The sequence below is a fragment of the Notothenia rossii genome (genome assembly GCF_949606895.1).
Source record: "Notothenia rossii genome assembly, chromosome: 7".
NCBI lineage: Eukaryota > Metazoa > Chordata > Actinopteri > Perciformes > Nototheniidae > Notothenia > Notothenia rossii.
In genome coordinates, this window is record NC_136905.1 from 85491001 (window position 1) to 85511000 (window position 20000).

General features: G+C 41.3%; 2 protein-coding genes and 1 long non-coding RNA gene across 4 annotated transcripts in view; 1 reads left to right on the forward strand and 2 right to left on the reverse strand.

Annotated features, from left to right (window-relative positions):
* Window positions 1-3195, reverse strand: part of sec23a (Sec23 homolog A, coat complex II component) — a 23527-nt gene extending 20332 nt beyond the window's left edge. Inside the window, exons 1-5 of the mRNA XM_079692716.1 lie at window positions 2976-3195; window positions 1988-2219; window positions 1337-1394; window positions 1170-1256; window positions 493-732 (exon numbers count right to left, since the gene is read on the reverse strand). Coding sequence (XP_079548842.1) covers window positions 493-732; window positions 1170-1256; window positions 1337-1394; window positions 1988-2208 — 606 coding nt within the window. The 5' untranslated portion in view covers window positions 2209-2219; window positions 2976-3195. The remainder of the gene's footprint in view (window positions 1-492; window positions 733-1169; window positions 1257-1336; window positions 1395-1987; window positions 2220-2975) is intronic.
* A 35-nt stretch (window positions 3196-3230) lies between these two features.
* LOC307046322 lies at window positions 3231-5667 on the forward strand. The gene is made up of 2 exons (XR_013810135.1): window positions 3231-3363; window positions 3400-5667. It is a non-coding gene; the product is annotated as an uncharacterized lncRNA (long non-coding RNA).
* srp54 (signal recognition particle 54) overlaps window positions 5416-20000 on the reverse strand; it is a 23904-nt gene continuing 9319 nt past the window's right edge. For both annotated transcript variants that reach the window (XM_079692717.1, XM_079692718.1), the window contains exons 9-17: window positions 19856-20000; window positions 17820-17968; window positions 17371-17471; window positions 16720-16806; window positions 16561-16634; window positions 16189-16297; window positions 14580-14750; window positions 6705-6800; window positions 5416-6175 (exon numbers count right to left, since the gene is read on the reverse strand). The exon at window positions 19856-20000 is cut by the window's right edge and continues 6 nt beyond it. In XM_079692717.1, the coding sequence (XP_079548843.1) occupies window positions 6084-6175; window positions 6705-6800; window positions 14580-14750; window positions 16189-16297; window positions 16561-16634; window positions 16720-16806; window positions 17371-17471; window positions 17820-17968; window positions 19856-20000 (1024 nt within the window). In that variant the 3' untranslated portion in view covers window positions 5416-6083. The remainder of the gene's footprint in view (window positions 6176-6704; window positions 6801-14579; window positions 14751-16188; window positions 16298-16560; window positions 16635-16719; window positions 16807-17370; window positions 17472-17819; window positions 17969-19855) is intronic.

A 20000-nucleotide genomic window follows, 5' to 3' on the forward strand; every position in this document is an offset into this window, starting at 1 on the left:
ACAGTCAGCAGTATCAGTGGTGCGTTCAGGGACAGTCAGCAGTATCAGTGGTGCATTCAGGGCCTTGTTATCTATCTGTGGTGCGTTCAGGGACAGTAAGGTGTATCCGTGGTGCGTTCAGGGACAGTAAGGTGTATCCGTGGTGCTTTCAGGTGACAGTAAGGTGTATCCGTGGTGCGTTCAGGGACAGTAAGGTGTATCCGTGGTGCGTTCAGGGACAGTAAGGTGTATCAGTGGTGCGTTCAGGGACAGTCAGCAGTATCAGTGGTGCGTTCAGGGACAGTAAGGTGTATCAGTGGTGCGTTCAGGCCCTTGTTATCTATCAGTGGTGTAGTTAGCTGTATCTGTGGTGCGTTCAGGGACAGTCAGCAGTATCAGTGGTGTGTTCAGGGACAGTCAGCAGTATCAGTGGTGTGTTCAGGGACAGTCAGCAGTATCAGTGGTGCGTTCAGGGACAGTAAGCAGTATCAGTGGTGCGTTCAGGGCCCTCACCTGCAGCTGCTTGGCGCTCAGGTCCTTGGCCCCCCGGAACACGTAGCTCTTGGCGATGCCTTCAGGGCCCTGCAGCTCGTGCACCTGCACCATGCGTCCGAAGGTGATGAGGCCCACCAGAGAGGCGGGGGGCAGCAGAGAGAGAGACATCTGGAGGCTCTCCTTCAGAGCCTGCAGGTCCTCCTCCTCCAGACAGGTGTCCACCACGTAGAGGAACACCAGGGGCATCTGGGGCCCGCGCTGAGGACGCATCGTTCATATCAGAAGATATACCATAACAATACACTGGATCTCTATAGCGCTGTTCCTAGTGCTCAAAGATGCCACAGGTAACACACACACACACACACTCAGTAACACACACTCAGTAACACACACACACACACTCAGTCACACACACACACACACTCAGTCACACACACACACACTCAGTCACACACACTCAGTCACACACACACACACACACACACACACACACACACACACACACACACACACACACACACACACACACACACACACACACACACACACACACACACACACACACACACACACACACACACACACACACACACACACACACCTAGTCTTGTCATGTCTCTAATGTGCAGTGCCTTGTGTTGTTATGATGCTGCAACGCATGAATAAAGGACTTCTGCTCTCTATCGTCTCACCTGCACCACGTACTCGATGGTGGAGAACTGAGGCAGCAGCTCGGCCGGCTGGTTCAGCTCCGAGATCCCCGCGTAGGACGGAGGGAACTGAAACAGACCATCGTTCAATATCTCAGAGTGTGTGGGTGTGTGTTAATATCATCTGTAGCAATGTGTGTGTGCTGCACCTGGTTCCTCTGGTAGCAGAAGTTACAGGCCCACAGCTTGGCTCTGTAGTCCACCTGACTGAAACACACACACAATTGAAACAACACAAAATATTTTAAACAGTTTACTTTTATTTTTTTAGAAGTTTTCCCTTAAAAGGTGGAAGTTTGAGAAACCGGCTCGAGATACACTTTGTGTTATATTCCATGGAATGCTCTGAACATCCCGATAGCAATGAATATCTGAAGTGCTTTGACAACAAATACATTAAAAAATATAATCTGTGGAAGCCATAGTTCTGTGAAAAGCACGACCAATCATCTGAGCCGGCTAAAGTAACTGGATGGCCTACCTGCCTGTCAGCCTTCCATCTGTGCACAAACTGATCTCTGCCCTCATTGGTCATGTGCGCGTTCGTGTGTGTTGGAGGAGGGGCTCTGTGAGGAAGTGGCAGATTTGTTCCGGCTGTGTATTTTCAAATTCAAGCGCACTCGAACTGGTTTCTCCAAACTGACCTACCCCACCTTTAAATGTTCCATTAAAAAAAACTAAATAAAAAGTTTCTTTTTCTATAGTTTTTGAAATGTGCAGCAGTGTGTGTGTGTGTGTGTGTGTGTGTGTGTGTGTGTGTGTGTGTGTGTGTGTGTGTGTGTGTGTGTGTGTGTTCTCACCACAGGGGGTTCAGCACTGCTCTGCATGTGGCCCTGCTGCAGAGCACAGGTTCATACTGGATGGGGGGCAGGTCTTCTCTCTCTCTCAGGGGGGACAGCAGAGCCGCCAGAGGGACCACCAGCCGGGTCGCCTCCAGACGGGACGAGGGCCAGACGTTCCAGCTGAGCCGGACCCCGTCCCGGTCCTCGTTCTGAGAGATGAACTCTGGGAAGGTCGCCATCGAGGGCTGATCTACAGAGAGAGATGTGGTGCTATTAACCTGTCTCTGATTGGCTGAAACACCAAACAGGTCATTGCAGCATTACCCATAATCCCCTCTGTTTCAGCCCTGTTTCCAAATTGCTGATTCTCTGTCTGTTACTTTTGATGAAAATAAGGAGCCCCTCCCCACGTAAATTGTAAATTGTAAATATTCAAAATGTCTCCAAACACTAAAGTCTGAGACACGGTGACTTTCAAATGTTCTGTAGAAAACCACCGAAAGAGTCGCTTTCTTAGTCTTTAAAAACAAGTCAGAAACAATTCAGTTTAATTTAAGTATTTAAAGAAAACCCACCGACCAAACATTTAAAATATCATATCATTTTGTCTGCTTTTAAAGATATGTGTTTCTGATCAGATGTATTGATCTTCAGGGTTAAGATACAGAGATATAGATCTGGGATGTTCAGTCAGTTTCATCACCTGAGGATTACATACATCTCAGACTTCTCAGGTAAATGTTTTACAGTTAAAGTTTAAATCAGGACCTTAGAGGTGCTTCTGTCTCACAGGTGAGTTTCTTTCTCTGTTTCAACCCAGAAGGGAGAGCTGCACTTTGTATGATGACAATACAGATCTATTATATTCTATAAAGAGACAGCAAGAAAACTCTGACCAACTTTCTGCTGAATGACACACAGATCTTTAGTTCAGCTGCCAGCTAAAGGTCTCACAGTTTCACATGTGAGAGGAGATGCTTCAGTCCTCTGACAGGTGAGATCTTACCTGTTTCACCTGAAGCTGCTCACAGTTCCTCAGTTAGCTTGGGAGCTAACCGCTAACAGCTGATGAACCGCACCGTCACTGGCAGGTAGCAGAGTCCCAGGTGAGCTGAGGACCGTCCAGGTGAGAGTCCTCAGGTCCAGGTGAGGCTGTGTCTCTGCAGGTAAATCAGCTGTGAATCAGTAACGATCCTCTGAAGCTGCTACTGACAACACGGCACAAACAACATGGCGGTCGCCGGCGCCACGTCAAGACACAGAGCGAGAAACCAGAGGAGGTCTCACTCTGAGGGAAATCTGAGAACTACAGGAGGAGGTGTCACTCTGAGGGAAATCTGAGAACTACAGAAGGAGGTGTCACTCTGAGGGAAATCTGAGAACTACAGAAGGAGGTGTCACTGAGGGAAATCTGAGAACTACAGGAGGAGGTGTCACTGGGTGTTTCTCAATCGCGAGGATACTGGCTTGGTAGTCGCGTACTTCCAAGTCACTTCCTTCAGAAACGAAGCAAGTATGCTTCCAAGCCACGGCTTCGGAAAACTAAGAAGAATGGAACAGGCTAACAAGTGTGCCACTCTCTCTAACGGTTTCAACATAAACTGTACCGAAAATAAATACCTCACGATGTCTATCTAATTATGAACTTGCTTTACTTTCACGGAACACATTTTTGGTGATGACAAACAAATGTAACAAAGTAAAATATTTACCAACACATGTTCTACACACTACATACTTACATTTAAAGAGCAACTTTAACACCATGATTACAAATGGTGAAATGCAATGTAAAATTACCGAAAAAATAACAGCTCACTAAATCACAACCGCTCAAACCAACTACAAACTACTACCTCGGATTGGTCAGAGAACGAGTCCGAGAAAGTTAACTCCCCATGTGACGTAATAGGACGCGTTTGACGTATGACGTTAAAAAAAAAGCAGTTTTTAGTAGCAGAGCTCAAAACGGCTCCTTTTCCTCTGAATTCCTTATGTCTTGTAAAACATATAAAATCCTGCATTAACATTTTTAATTGTAATTTTCAGGCAAGGTTAAGCATAAATGGAGTAAAAAAAAAAACCTGCAAGTTGCTCTTTAAATGTGTGCTGCGTCGGTTCAGCCATTCTCCGCTAGGGTTTTTGAAATTGGTCCGTGCGCAAAGCATTGTGGGGATTTTAAGGACGCGAAGTCTACCCATGTGCAGCCTCGAAATTTCCCCCAAACCAAGGACGAGGCCTCGGTGGAATTCCAAGTATGCTGGAGATTGGAATCTATGATTGGAACAGTCCTTCGGCGGCACTCGATGACGTAGCATCCTTGAAATATTGGCTTGGAAGCCAGTATCCTCGAGATTGAGAAACGGCCTCTGAGGGAAATCTGAGAACTACATTCATCAGGAGGGGGTCTCACTCAGATATTTAATAATAATAATAATAATAATAATGCATTACATTTTTTATTAGAGTGCTTTTACAGGTGCTCAAAGCGCTTTACAATTACACATTAAATACATGTAAGAGTCATTACTGTGGACATTTCCCACAGGAGCAAATGCGGGTAAAGTGCCTTGCCCAAGGACACAACGGCCTGACGCAGTGGCGGCCGAGGCGGGATTCGAGAACTAAGTTCATCTGGAGGGCGTCTCACTCAGATATTTAAGAACTACATTAATCAGGAGGAGGTCTCACTCTGAGATAAATCTAAAAACTACAGGAGGTCTCACTCTGAGGAATATCTGAAAACTACAGGAGGTCTCACTCTGAGGGAACTCTAAAAACTACAGGAGGTCTCACTCTGAGGGAACTCTAAAAACTACAGGAGGTCTCACTCTGAGGGAAATCTGAAAACTACAGGAGGTCTCACTCTGAGGGAAATTTAAGAACTACAGGAGGAGGTCTCACTCTGAGGGAAATCTGAAAACTACAGGCGGTCTCACTCTGAGGGATATTTAAGAACTACAGGAGGTCTCACTCTGAGGGAAATCTGAAAACTACAGGAGGTCTCACTCTGAGGGATATTTAAGAACTACAGGAGGTCTCACTCTGAGGGATATTTAAGAACTACAGGAGGAGGTCTCACTCTGAGGGAAAGCTAAGAACTACAGGAGGTCTCACTTTGAGGGAAATCTGAAAACTACAGGAGGTCTCACTCTGAGGGAAATCTGAAAACTACAGGAGGTCTCACTCTGAGGGATATTTAAGAACTACAGGAGGTCTCACTCTGGGGGAAATTTAAGAACTACAGGAGGAGGTCTCACTCTGAGGGAAATCTGAAAACTACAGGAGGTCTCACTCTGAGGGATATTTAAGAACTACAGGAGGAGGTCTCACTCTGAGGGAAAGCTAAGAACTACAGGAGGTCTCACTCTGAGGGATATTTAAGAACTACATTCATCAGGAGGTAGCTCTCACAAACAAACACGACAATGAAATAAAAACTCAGGTTTAAAATGTTGCAATACAAATGTTTATTATATGACAAAAATACTGTCACTAACTAATATCATCTTCATCACCATCAAACTGACCATCATGTGACGTCTCCTCGTCCATCGGGACAGACTCTCCGTTTAAATCTTATACACAAACATCTTATATAGAATTAAATTAATGAGGCCCAGAAAACTCCTCTTCTTCCTCCTCATTTAAAGGAGCAGTACAACATGTTATCATATAAGTGACAGACTTAAGGAGCAGTACAACATGTTATCATATAAGTGACAGACTTAAGGAGCAGTACAACATGTTATCATATAAGCGACAGACTTAAGGAGCAGTACAACATGTTATCATATAAGCGACAGACTTAAGGAGCAGTACAACATGTTATCATCATATAAGCGACAGACTTAAGGAGCAGTACAACATGTTATCATCATATAAGCGACAGACTTAAGGAGCAGTACAACATGTTATCATCATATAAGCGACAGACTGCTCCTTTAAATCTGATTTTCTGCTGTTTCCAATAAAGACGACAGAAACTCAAAACCTGCTGTTATTTTTGTCTCTTAGGACTTCCTGCTTCCTCTCTCTCTAAGCCCCGCCCCTCCACCTGTACCTGTCAGGAGGCGGAGCTTGTTATGTTTAAAGGCATCCGATTGGTGGTTGGTCACATGTTGTTGAACCCCATCATGCCCTTCATGTTGCCGGCGGCGCCCTGCTGGAACTGACGCATCATGGACTGAAGCCCTGCCATCCCACCTGAGATAAACACACATCAATCAAACAATTAAACTCAATTAAATCCCAACTGCTCAGTCTATTGACCTTTTTCATCTCGGCTAAAAACTCACCTCTTTCAAAAAAATTATAAAACAAATGTTTACATGGAATAAAACACGGAAACCAACAAAAAAACATAATATTTCTGACTAAATGTGTGACTTTAACCTCAGAGGACTTCCTATCTGCTTAATACAAACGTATGAGAGTTAAGAGAAGATAAGAAGTTCTCTCTTGATCCCAATCTGGGGAAGGCTTGAGCAGCAGCAGCATGAAAAGACATGGAAATTAAAAGACTAGAAATAAACATGTTGAATTTACAAATGAACAACAACAAACTATAAAGCAAGTTATTAAATATACATTAGTATGTGAGGGATGGAATATTAAACGATAAAATCAATCTTGAATCTGAATCTCTTGTATTCCCCGTCGGGCTGCAGGGATATTTCACATTATTTAACTCCAACCCATGTGCCATGTGACCTCCTGCAGGAAGTGGACTCACCCATGTGATGCAGCACGCGGGGGTCCATCATCTTCGCCATCTGCTGGTTCAGTTTGGCCATCTGAGACGGGTTCACATTCTTCGACATGTCTCCTCCTGAACACACACACATATTTATATCTCCTCTTGAACACACAGGTTCACACCACATATTCATCTCCTACTATAGCCTTTACTCAGAGGTGGGAAGTAGATGAGTACAAATACTTTCTTATTGCAATTAAGTTCATTTTTCTGGTATCAGTACTTTACTCCACTTTTTACTTTAACTTCTTACATGTTGAACCCAAATACCTGTACTTTCTACTTCTTACATGTTGAACACAAATACCTGTACTTTCTACTTCTTACATGTTGAACTCAAATACCTGTACTTTCTACTTCTTACATGTTGAACACAAATACCTGTACTTTCTACTTCTCACATGTTGAACACAAATACCTGTACTTTCTACTTCTCACATGTTGAACTCAAATACCTGTACTTTCTACTTCTCACATGTTGAACTCAAATACCTGTACTTTCTACTTCTCACATGTTGAACCCAAATACCTGTACTTTCTACTTCTTACATGTTGAACCCAAATACCTGTACTTTCTACTTCTTACATGTTGAACTCAAATACCTGTACTTTCTACTTCTTACATGTTGAACTCAAATACCTGTACTTTCTACTTCTCACATGTTGAACTCAAATACCTGTACTTTCTACTTCTCACATGTTGAACACAAATACCTGTACTTTCTACTTCTTACATGTTGAACTCAAATACCTGTACTTTCTACTTCTTACATGTTGAACTCAAATACCTGTACTTTCTACTTCTTACATGTTGAACTCAAATACCTGTACTTTCTACTTCTTACATGTTGAACTCAAATACCTGTACTTTCTACTTCTTACATGTTGAACTCAAATACCTGTACTTTCTACTTCTCACATGTTGAACTCAAATACCTGTACTTTCTACTTCTCACATGTTGAACACAAATACCTGTACTTTCTACTTCTTACATGTTGAACTCAAATACCTGTACTTTCTACTTCTTACATGTTGAACTCAAATACCTGTACTTTCTACTTCTTACATGTTGAACACAAATACCTGTACTTTCTACTTCTTACATGTTGAACACAAATACCTGTACTTTCTACTTCTTACATGTTGAACACAAATACCTGTACTTTCTACTTCTTACATGTTGAACTCAAATACCTGTACTTTCTACTTCTTACATGTTGAACACAAATACCTGTACTTTCTACTTCTTACATGTTGAACTCAAATACCTGTACTTTCTACTTCTCACATGTTGAACACAAATACCTGTACTTTCTACTTCTTACATGTTGAACACAAATACCTGTACTTTCTACTTCTTACATGTTGAACACAAATACCTGTACTTTCTACTTCTCACATGTTGAACACAAATACCTGTACTTTCTACTTCTTACATGTTGAACTCAAATACCTGTACTTTCTACTTCTTACATGTTGAACCCAAATACCTGTACTTTCTACTTCTTACATGTTGAACTCAAATACCTGTACTTTCTACTTCTTACATGTTGAACACAAATACCTGTACTTTCTACTTTTTACATGTTGAACACAAATACCTGTACTTTCTACTTCTTACATGTTGAACACAAATACCTGTACTTTCTACTTCTTACATGTTGAACTCAAATACCTGTACTTTCTACTTCTTACATGTTGAACTCAAATACCTGTACTTTCTACTTCTTACATGTTGAACTCAAATACCTGTACTTTCTACTTCTTACATGTTGAACACAAATACCTGTACTTTCTACTTTTTACATGTTGAACACAAATACCTGTACTTTCTACTTCTCACATGTTGAACACAAATACCTGTACTTTCTACTTCTTACATGTTGAACACAAATACCTGTACTTTCTACTTCTTACATGTTGAACTCAAATACCTGTACTTTCTACTTCTTACATGTTGAACCCAAATACCTGTACTTTCTACTTCTTACATGTTGAACTCAAATACCTGTACTTTCTACTTCTTACATGTTGAACACAAATACCTGTACTTTCTACTTTTTACATGTTGAACACAAATACCTGTACTTTCTACTTCTTACATGTTGAACACAAATACCTGTACTTTCTACTTCTTACATGTTGAACTCAAATACCTGTACTTTCTACTTCTTACATGTTGAACTCAAATACCTGTACTTTCTACTTCTTACATGTTGAACTCAAATACCTGTACTTTCTACTTCTTACATGTTGAACACAAATACCTGTACTTTCTACTTTTTACATGTTGAACACAAATACCTGTACTTTCTACTTCTCACATGTTGAACACAAATACCTGTACTTTCTACTTCTTACATGTTGAACTCAAATACCTGTACTTTCTACTTCTTACATGTTGAACACAAATACCTGTACTTTCTACTTCTTACATGTTGAACTCAAATACCTGTACTTTCTACTTCTTACATGTTGAACTCAAATACCTGTACTTTCTACTTCTTACATGTTGAACTCAAATACCTGTACTTTCTACTTCTTACATGTTGAACACAAATACCTGTACTTTCTACTTTTTACATGTTGAACACAAATACCTGTACTTTCTACTTCTTACATGTTGAACACAAATACCTGTACTTTCTACTTCTCACATGTTGAACTCAAATACCTGTACTTTCTACTTCTCACATGTTGAACTCAAATACCTGTACTTTCTACTTCTCACATGTTGAACCCAAATACCTGTACTTTCTACTTCTTACATGTTGAACACAAATACCTGTACTTTCTACTTCTTACATGTTGAACACAAATACCTGTACTTTCTACTTCTCACATGTTGAACCCAAATACCTGTACTTTCTACTTCTTACATGTTGAACTCAAATACCTGTACTTTCTACTTCTTACATGTTGAACCCAAATACCTGTACTTTCTACTTCTTACATGTTGAACCCAAATACCTGTACTTTCTACTTCTTACATGTTGAACCCAAATACCTGTACTTTCTACTTCTTACATTTTGAACTCAAATACCTGTACTTTCTACTTCTTACATTTTGAACTCAAATACCTGTACTTTCTACTTCTTACATTTTGAACCCAAATACCTGTACTTTCTACTTCTCACATGTTGAACACAAATACCTGTACTTTCTACTTCTTACATGTTGAACTCAAATACCTGTACTTTCTACTTCTTACATGTTGAACACAAATACCTGTACTTTCTACTTCTTACATGTTGAACTCAAATACCTGTACTTTCTACTTCTTACATGTTGAACACAAATACCTGTACTTTCTACTTCTTACATGTTGAACACAAATACCTGTACTTTCTACTTCTCACATGTTGAACTCAAATACCTGTACTTTCTACTTCTTACATGTTGAACTCAAATACCTGTACTTTCTACTTCTTACATGTTGAACTCAAATACCTGTACTTTCTACTTCTTACATGTTGAACTCAAATACCTGTACTTTCTACTTCTTACATGTTGAACTCAAATACCTGTACTTTCTACTTCTTACATGTTAAACACAAATACCTGTACTTTCTACTTCTTACATGTTGAACACAAATACCTGTACTTTCTACTTCTTACATGTTGAACACAAATACCTGTACTTTCTACTTCTTACATGTTGAACTCAAATACCTGTACTTTCTACTTCTTACATGTTGAACACAAATACCTGTACTTTCTACTTCTTACATGTTGAACACAAATACCTGTACTTTCTACTTCTCACATGTTGAACACAAATACCTGTACTTTCTACTTCTTACATGTTGAACTCAAATACCTGTACTTTCTACTTCTTACATGTTGAACTCAAATACCTGTACTTTCTACTTCTCACATGTTGAACTCAAATACCTGTACTTTCTACTTCTTACATGTTGAACTCAAATACCTGTACTTTCTACTTCTCACATGTTGAACACAAATACCTGTACTTTCTACTTCTTACATGTTGAACACAAATACCTGTACTTTCTACTTCTTACATGTTGAACACAAATACCTGTACTTTCTACTTCTTACATGTTGAACACAAATACCTGTACTTTCTACTTCTCACATGTTGAACACAAATACCTGTACTTTCTACTTCTTACATGTTGAACTCAAATACCTGTACTTTCTACTTCTTACATGTTGAACTCAAATACCTGTACTTTCTACTTCTCACATGTTGAACACAAATACCTGTACTTTCTACTTCTTACATTTTGAACTCAAATACCTGTACTTTCTACTTCTTACATGTTGAACTCAAATACCTGTACTTTCTACTTCTTACATTTTGAACACAAATACCTGTACTTTCTACTTCTTACATGTTGAACTCAAATACCTGTACTTTCTACTTCTTACATGTTGAACACAAATACCTGTACTTTCTACTTCTCACATGTTGAACACAAATACCTGTACTTTCTACTTCTTACATTTTGAACACAAATACCTGTACTTTCTACTTCTTACATGTTGAACTCAAATACCTGTACTTTCTACTTCTCACATGTTGAACTCAAATACCTGTACTTTCTACTTCTTACATGTTGAACTCAAATACCTGTACTTTCTACTTCTCACATGTTGAACTCAAATACCTGTACTTTCTACTTCTCACATGTTGAACTCAAATACCTGTACTTTCTACTTCTTACATGTTGAACACAAATACCTGTACTTTCTACTTCTTACATGTTGAACTCAAATACCTGTACTTTCTACTTCTTACATGTTGAACTCAAATACCTGTACTTTCTACTTCTTACATGTTGAACACAAATACCTGTACTTTCTACTTCTTACATGTTGAACTCAAATACCTGTACTTTCTACTTCTTACATGTTGAACTCAAATACCTGTACTTTCTACTTCTTACATGTTGAACCCAAATACCTGTACTTTCTACTTCTCACATGTTGAACTCAAATACCTGTACTTTCTACTTCTTACATGTTGAACACAAATACCTGTACTTTCTACTTCTCACATGTTGAACACAAATACCTGTACTTTCTACTTCTTACATTTTGAACTCAAATACCTGTACTTTCTACTTCTTACATGTTGAACTCAAATACCTGTACTTTCTACTTCTTACATGTTGAACACAAATACCTGTACTTTCTACTTCTTACATTTTGAACACAAATACCTGTACTTTCTACTTCTTACATGTTGAACTCAAATACCTGTACTTTCTACTTCTCACATGTTGAACTCAAATACCTGTACTTTCTACTTCTTACATGTTGAACACAAATACCTGTACTTTCTACTTCTTACATGTTGAACACAAATACCTGTACTTTCTACTTCTTACATGTTGAACACAAATACCTGTACTTTCTACTTCTTACATGTTGAACTCAAATACCTGTACTTTCTACTTCTTACATGTTGAACTCAAATACCTGTACTTTCTACTTCTCACATGTTGAACACAAATACCTGTACTTTCTACTTCTTACATGTTGAACACAAATACCTGTACTTTCTACTTCTTACATGTTGAACACAAATACCTGTACTTTCTACTTCTTACATGTTGAACACAAATACCTGTACTTTCTACTTCTCACATGTTGAACACAAATACCTGTACTTTCTACTTCTTACATGTTGAACTCAAATACCTGTACTTTCTACTTCTTACATGTTGAACTCAAATACCTGTACTTTCTACTTCTCACATGTTGAACACAAATACCTGTACTTTCTACTTCTTACATGTTGAACTCAAATACCTGTACTTTCTACTTCTTACATTTTGAACTCAAATACCTGTACTTTCTACTTCTTACATGTTGAACACAAATACCTGTACTTTCTACTTCTCACATGTTGAACACAAATACCTGTACTTTCTACTTCTTACATGTTGAACTCAAATACCTGTACTTTCTACTTCTCACATGTTGAACACAAATACCTGTACTTTCTACTTCTTACATGTTGAACTCAAATACCTGTACTTTCTACTTCTTACATGTTGAACACAAATACCTGTACTTTCTACTTCTTACATGTTGAACTCAAATACCTGTACTTTCTACTTCTTACATGTTGAACACAAATACCTGTACTTTCTACTTCTCACATGTTGAACTCAAATACCTGTACTTTCTACTTTTTACACGTTGAACTCAAATACCTGTACTTTCTACTTCTCACATGTTGAACTCAAATACCTGTACTTTCTACTTCTTACACGTTGAACTCAAATACCTGTACTTTCTACTTCTCACATGTTGAACTCAAATACCTGTACTTTCTACTTCTCACATGTTGAACACAAATACCTGTACTTTCTACTTCTTACATGTTGAACTCAAATACCTGTACTTTCTACTTCTCACATGTTGAACTCAAATACCTGTACTTTCTACTTCTCACATGTTGAACACAAATACCTGTACTTTCTACTTCTTACATGTTGAACACAAATACCTGTACTTTCTACTTCTCACATGTTGAACTCAAATACCTGTACTTTCTACTTCTCACATGTTGAACACAAATACCTGTACTTTCTACTTCTTACATGTTGAACACAAATACCTGTACTTTCTACTTCTTACATGTTGAACTCAAATACCTGTACTTTCTACTTCTTACATGTTGAACACAAATACCTGTACTTTCTACTTCTTACATGTTGAACACAAATACCTGTACTTTCTACTTCTCACATGTTGAACTCAAATACCTGTACTTTCTACTTCTTACATGTTGAACACTAATACCTGTACTTTCTACTTTTTACATGTTGAACTCAAATACCTGTACTTTCTACTTCTTACATGTTGAACTCAAATACCTGTACTTTCTACTTCTTACATGTTGAACTCAAATACCTGTACTTTCTACTTCTTACATGTTGAACTCAAATACCTGTACTTTCTACTTCTCACATGTTGAACTCAAATACCTGTACTTTCTACTTCTTACATGTTGAACTCAAATACCTGTACTTTCTACTTCTTACATGTTGAACTCAAATACCTGTACTTTCTACTTCTTACATGTTGAACTCAAATACCTGTACTTTCTACTTCTCTCATTTTCCAAACAGGCTGGTTCCTTTAGTCTGAATGTGTGTTTGGTGGCGTGATCATTATTATTTAGAGTCATTGCGTGCCTATTGATTTGAACACGATCCGTGTATCCATCATTTCCTGGTCTTCTCTAAAGAAGAGGGACCAATGGAAACGTTGTCATGTTGCCGTTGGTCACCATGGAAACATTCATTAGCTAACGATGACATTATTGTTCTATTAATATAAAGGGAGGTCAGGTACTCTTTAAAACAGCTGCTAGTTATGGGTACTTTTTACTGAAGTACATTTCAAAGCCTCTTTACTTTGGTGAAAGTAGAAGTACTGACTAAACTTCTTTACTCAAGTCAGAATATTTTTAAACACGATTATCTGTACATCTACTTGAGTAAAGGATGTGTGTACCGTAATTTTCGGACTATAAGCCGCACCTGAATATAAGCCGCAGCAGCGGCATACCACTCTCGGTTCCACTTTTACTTTTGCGCGCTACCTGTCTCACTCTTTTCCGACCTCCAGCTTTTCCTGCTGGAACCCGCCGCTTAAAGGTGGGGGTCCGCGGACCGGCCATAGAGCCCATAGAGTTAAAGGTGGTGGCCGTTAGCTGTAAAAATCCATAGATTAGCCGCACCGTTATATAAACCGCAGCGTCGAAAAATAGGGAAAAAGGCGCGGCTTATAGTCCGAAAATTACGGTACTTCCTCTTGAGTAAAGGTTATGTAATCTTGAAGAGCCCCTTGATGCCCCTCCCCCTACCTTTGAAGAGCCCCTTGATGCCCCCCATCTTCTTCACCATCTGGGCGAACTTGGTGTACTGCGTGAGGAGCTCCTGCACGTCTCGCATGGAAACCCCAGAGCCCCGAGCCACCCTCTGGATCCTGTTGGGGGTCTTACTGAAGAGCTTCGCCCCGTCCTTACTGTCCAGCTCTGAAGAGACACACAGGATATACATATATATTTATCAGGGATGCAAACACAGGTACGGTGAACAAAGAGAGAACTATTCAAAGCAGAAAGAAACAGCGTAATATACCATCTGACAAAGGCCTGCGCTATAAAGCTTCAATTAACTAATATACTCAGATCAATAGAGACAGAGATGTTAAGTTATAAATCAAGGGTTTTTATTATTATTTACAGCAGGGGGGGGGAACCTTTTTCCTTTACATTTTTACAACATCCTCCGAGGGCCGTACAAATGATTGAACTCAACCTCTGCTTAAAAAAACTAAAATCACAGCTCATTCATTTTGCCTTTCTTTCATTCTGTGCAAAGAACAACCAGATATCTTACCATGACTCGCGCATGCATGTGCACGGTGTGGCATGACCACCAAAACAGAAATATATGGACACAAGATTTGTGCAAATGTATTTAGTATCCTATCCATGGGAACATGATTTAAGTGGGGGGGGACCTAACCTCCTCTAAAAGCATCAATCTGGTGCACTTTGAGAGCAACATGAGGAGATCTATGGATACATCTTTCAACACCCATTTGAAACAGAACTGGAAGCAGATTTTTCTTTTTGGATATTTTACAAATCACTCCCCTTTCAAACTCTATTCTTGTTATTTTTAACAACTTTTTTGTTACAGTCATATAGTATTTTATACCTGTTTTTCATTGAGTCTCTAATGTCTCATTAATAACTATAATGATCATATCAAGGTGTGCCTTAACCTCACTGAGCTGAGGTTATTTGAGCCTCTCAGGAGAGCTCTCTTCCACCTGGTTGTAGAAAAGCTCTTTAAATTCGTTAGCATAGCTAGCTAACCAGATGCTAATAACAGATCGCCACTGTGCTTACAACTAAAGACAGCCACGCAAACACTGCGGCATGTGTACGCTCCTTATGGGTACTGCAATATCTGAAGAGCTGGAGCGGCGTTCCGGTGCTCTCCGTCTGCACTCTAGTTTAGACTCCTTTCAGACGAGACATAACCACGTTACGCTCGTGTTGTGTTCAAGGAACCTGGACTTGGCCAGGAAAAACAGGCACTCGCTTGTTTAAATATTTTTTGATCTATATTTCTTCTTCTTTTTTGAAGTGAGAAGTTGTCCGTCAGTCGGACGGACAAACGTTTGTGTGTGGTGTGGTGTGTGTGTGTGTGTGTGTGTGTGTGTGTGTGTGTGTGTGTGTGTGTGTGTGGTGTGTGTGTGGTGTGTGTGGTGTGTGTGTGGTGTGTGGTGTGTGTGGTGTGTGTGGTGTGTGTGGTGTGCGTGCGGTGTGTGCGGTGTGTGTGGTGTGTGTGGTGTGTGTGGTGTGTGTGGTGTGTGTGGTGTGTGTGGTGTGTGCGGTGTGTGTGGTGTGTGTGTGTGTGTGTGTGTGTGCGTGTGTGTGTGTGTGTGTGCGGTGTTACCCTGGTCGTTCATGCTGTCCATGATGGTCATCAGCTTCTTCAGCCGGGACATGGACTCCTGCTCGTTCCCTTTGCTCATGAAGTCTGTCCCGAAGCCCGGGATCATCCCCTGAACGCACCACAGAGACCGTTAGAGCACATATCCACTGCTTCCTCTCAATACCCAGCAGACATCTCCCTGCAGCTTAAAAACGGGACTCAAAGGGTCACACTCCGACGGAACAATCGGAAAAATGTCCGGAAAGTTAAAGAAAATGTGAAAAATACCAGAAAAACGTGCACGAAATGTCAGAAACACGTGAAAAGGAATATATCAATATAATAAAAAAAAGGTTTAGAGAAAGGTTGTGTCTAAATGTCTGCAGAGTGTACCATGATCTGTCCGAAGGGGCCCATCTTCATGATGTTCTGGAACTGCTCGTACATGTCTCTGAGGGTGAACTGACCTGCAGCACCAACACAGGTCATATTAACAACAACAACAACAACAACAACTAATATATCAGCGTGTGGAGAGGCTCAGATTCTCACCGTGCTTCAGTTTGTCGATCAGCTCCTCGTTGTCGTCCAGCTTCAGTTCATTCACTCTGTCAATCAAACCCTCAATATCACCCATACCTGAGGAGGAGGAGGAAGAGGAAGAAGAGGAAGAGGAAGAAGAGATGTGTTAGTATAATGCTGGCTGTTTGTGGTGAGTGAGTGAGAGAGTGAGAGAGTGTGAGAGTGAGAGAGTGAGAGAGTGAGTGAGAGAGTGAGTGAGAGAGTGAGAGTGTGAGAGTGTAAGAGTGTAAGAGTGTAAGAGTGTGAGAGTGTGAGAGTGAGTGAGTGAGTGAGTGAGTGAGTGAGTGAGTGAGCGAGTGAGCGAGTGAGCGAGTGAGCGAGTGAGTGAGTGAGAGAGTGAGAGAGTGAGTGAGTGAGTGAGTGAGAGAGTGAGTGAGAGAGTGAGAGTGTGAGAGTGTAAGAGTGTAAGAGTGTAAGAGTGTGAGAGTGTGAGAGTGAGTGAGTGAGTGAGTGAGTGAGTGAGAGAGTGAGAGAGTGAGAGAGTGAGAGTGTAAGAGTGTGAGAGTGTAAGAGTGTGAGAGTGTAAGAGTGTGAGAGTGTGAGAGTGAGTGAATGAGAGAGTGAGTGAGTGTGTGAGTGAGTGAGTGAGTGAGTGAGTGAGTGAGTGAGTGAGTGTCTCACCCAGCAGCTTGCTGATGAACGGCTGAGTCTTGAAGGGCTCGAAGTCATCGATGTGTTCTCCGGTCCCGATGAAGATGATGGGACTCCGGGTCGCGGCGACACTGACAGGAAGAGGAAGAACGTCAATTACAACAAAACTAAAACAATGTCAAATAATAAAAGGGATAAAAGATGCAGGTCATTCATTTAGATACATAATAATACAAGTATTCAGGAAATCATATTCAAAATTAAATAGGAAAAAAGATATTTAGGAAAAACTTTTTTCTAAGAATCTTTTTTTTTATTTATTAATTTTGATGTTTTTTCTTCAGAATCTTGATTTTGACAACTATCATAAAGCGTGACCAGCATTTTGAAATATCGCTGAATTATTTAGGACTACATGAATGTTAAAGTAAGTCACAAGCCGCCTCAGTGATTGGCCGGCTGGCTGTGACATCACTCACGCGCTCAGAGCTCCGCCCCCTTTAGCGTGTCCATCCAGCTTGGTCACGATGACGGACGCAATGTCCACTTTATCTTTGAAGGCCTTCGCCTGGGACTCACAGGCCTGACCAATGGACGCGTCCATCACGTACACTATGTTGTCCGGTTGCTATGGAAACACAGGTAGACACATACCTGAGACAAAAGACTCTCTGCTCACTGTCAATGTGATTAAAACAATTAAACAGAATCGAGAAGTAACAAATATCAAGACACAAACATGAATTAGAGGAAAGTTATAAATTAAAAATAAATAAAAACTATTCAAATATATATGACGTTGTTTTCAGGTACTGGTGATGCATTCAGGTACTGGTGATGCATTCAGGTACTGGTGATGCATTAGGGTACTGGTGGTGCATTCAGGTAAATTCAGGGTACTGGTGGTGCATTCAGGTAGTGGTGGTGCATTCAGGTACCAGCAATGTGGTGGTGGTGCATTCAGGTACCAGCAGTGTGTTACTGGTGATGTGTTCAGGTACTGGTGATGTGTTCAGGTACTGGTGATGTGTTCAGGTACTGGTGATGTGTTGCATTCAGGTACCAGCAATGTGGTGGTGGTGCATTCAGGTACCAGCAGTGTGTTTCTGGTGGTGCGTTCAGGGACTGGTGACCACTTCATCTCCCTCAACAATCACTCCTCTACCACAGCTTCAGTCACCCAAGGTGTTCCCCAAGGTTCAGTACTCGGCCCCCTCCTCTTCATCATCTACATCCTCTCCCTTGGTCAGATTCTCCGCCATCACAACCTGGACTTTCACTGCTATGCTGACGACACTCAGATCTACCTCAGCACCAAATCCCCCCACGACCCCTCTCTCACACACATCGAATCCTGTCTGACTGCAATCAAATCCTGGATGCAACACAACTTCCTCAAACTCAACAGCAATAAAACTGAACTCCTCATCGGCTCCAAATCCACCCTCAGCAAAACCCCCAACCTGACACTCACCATCGATGGCACCCCTGTTTCCCCCTCCACGCAGGCACGCAACCTTGGCGTGATATTCGACCCCACCCTCTCCCTCGACCCCCACATCCGCCAAGTTGTAAAAACCTCATTTTTCCACCTCCGCAATATCGCCAAACTCCGTCCCTCTCTCACCCGCCCCGCAGCTGAGCGACTCATTCACGCCTTCATCTCCTCCCGCCTTGACTATTGCAACTCACTCCTCTACGGCATCAGCACAACATCCCTCAGTAGACTCCAGCGTGTCCAGAACGCAGCCGCCAGACTCCTCACCCAGACCAAATCATGGCGTCACATCACCCCGGTCCTCAAAGAACTCCACTGGCTCCCCGTCTCACACCGCATTCACTACAAACTCCTGGTCCTCACCTATAAAGCCCTCCACCATCTGGCCCCCCCCTACCTCACTGACCTCCTCATCCTCTACCAACCACCCCGGTCCCTCAGATCTACCTCAGCCGTTTTGCTCTCAATCCCCAAGGCCAAACTCCGGAGCTTCGGGGACAGAGCCTTCTCTGTGGCAGCCCCGAAGCTCTGGAGCTCCCTCCCCCAAGACCTCCGTGAGTCTGAGTCCCTCACCCTGTTCCAGTCCCGTCTCAAAACCCACCTCTTCAACTCTGCTTATCCTTAAACCCGCCCCTCCCCCCTCTGAACCAACATCCTCCTGACTGCTTTTCTGTTTTTGTTTTGTTTGTGTTTGTGTTTGTGTTCTTGTTTTGTTTGTGTTCTTATTTTGTTTGTCGACCTTACTCATAATGTAAAGCGTCTTTGGGTCTAGAAAAGCGCTATATAAATCCCATTTATTATTATTATGTGTTCAGGTACTGGTGATGTGTTGCATTCAGGTACCAGCAGTGTGTTACTGGGGGTGTGTTCAGGGACTGGTGATGTGTTCAGGGACTGGTGATGTGTTCAGGGACCAGCAGAGTGTTACTGGTGATGTGTTCAGGTACTGGTGATGTGTTCAGGTACCAACAGTGTCTTACTGGTGATGTGTTACTGGTGGTGCGTTCAGGGACTCACCACAGCATTGGACACCTGCAGCATCTCCTCGAACAGAGAGTCCTCCTGCTTGTGGCGCCCGCTCGTGTCCACGATGATAATCTCAAAGTTCTCTCCTTTGAACTTCTCCACGCCTTCGGCAGCGATGACAACCGGGTCCATCTCC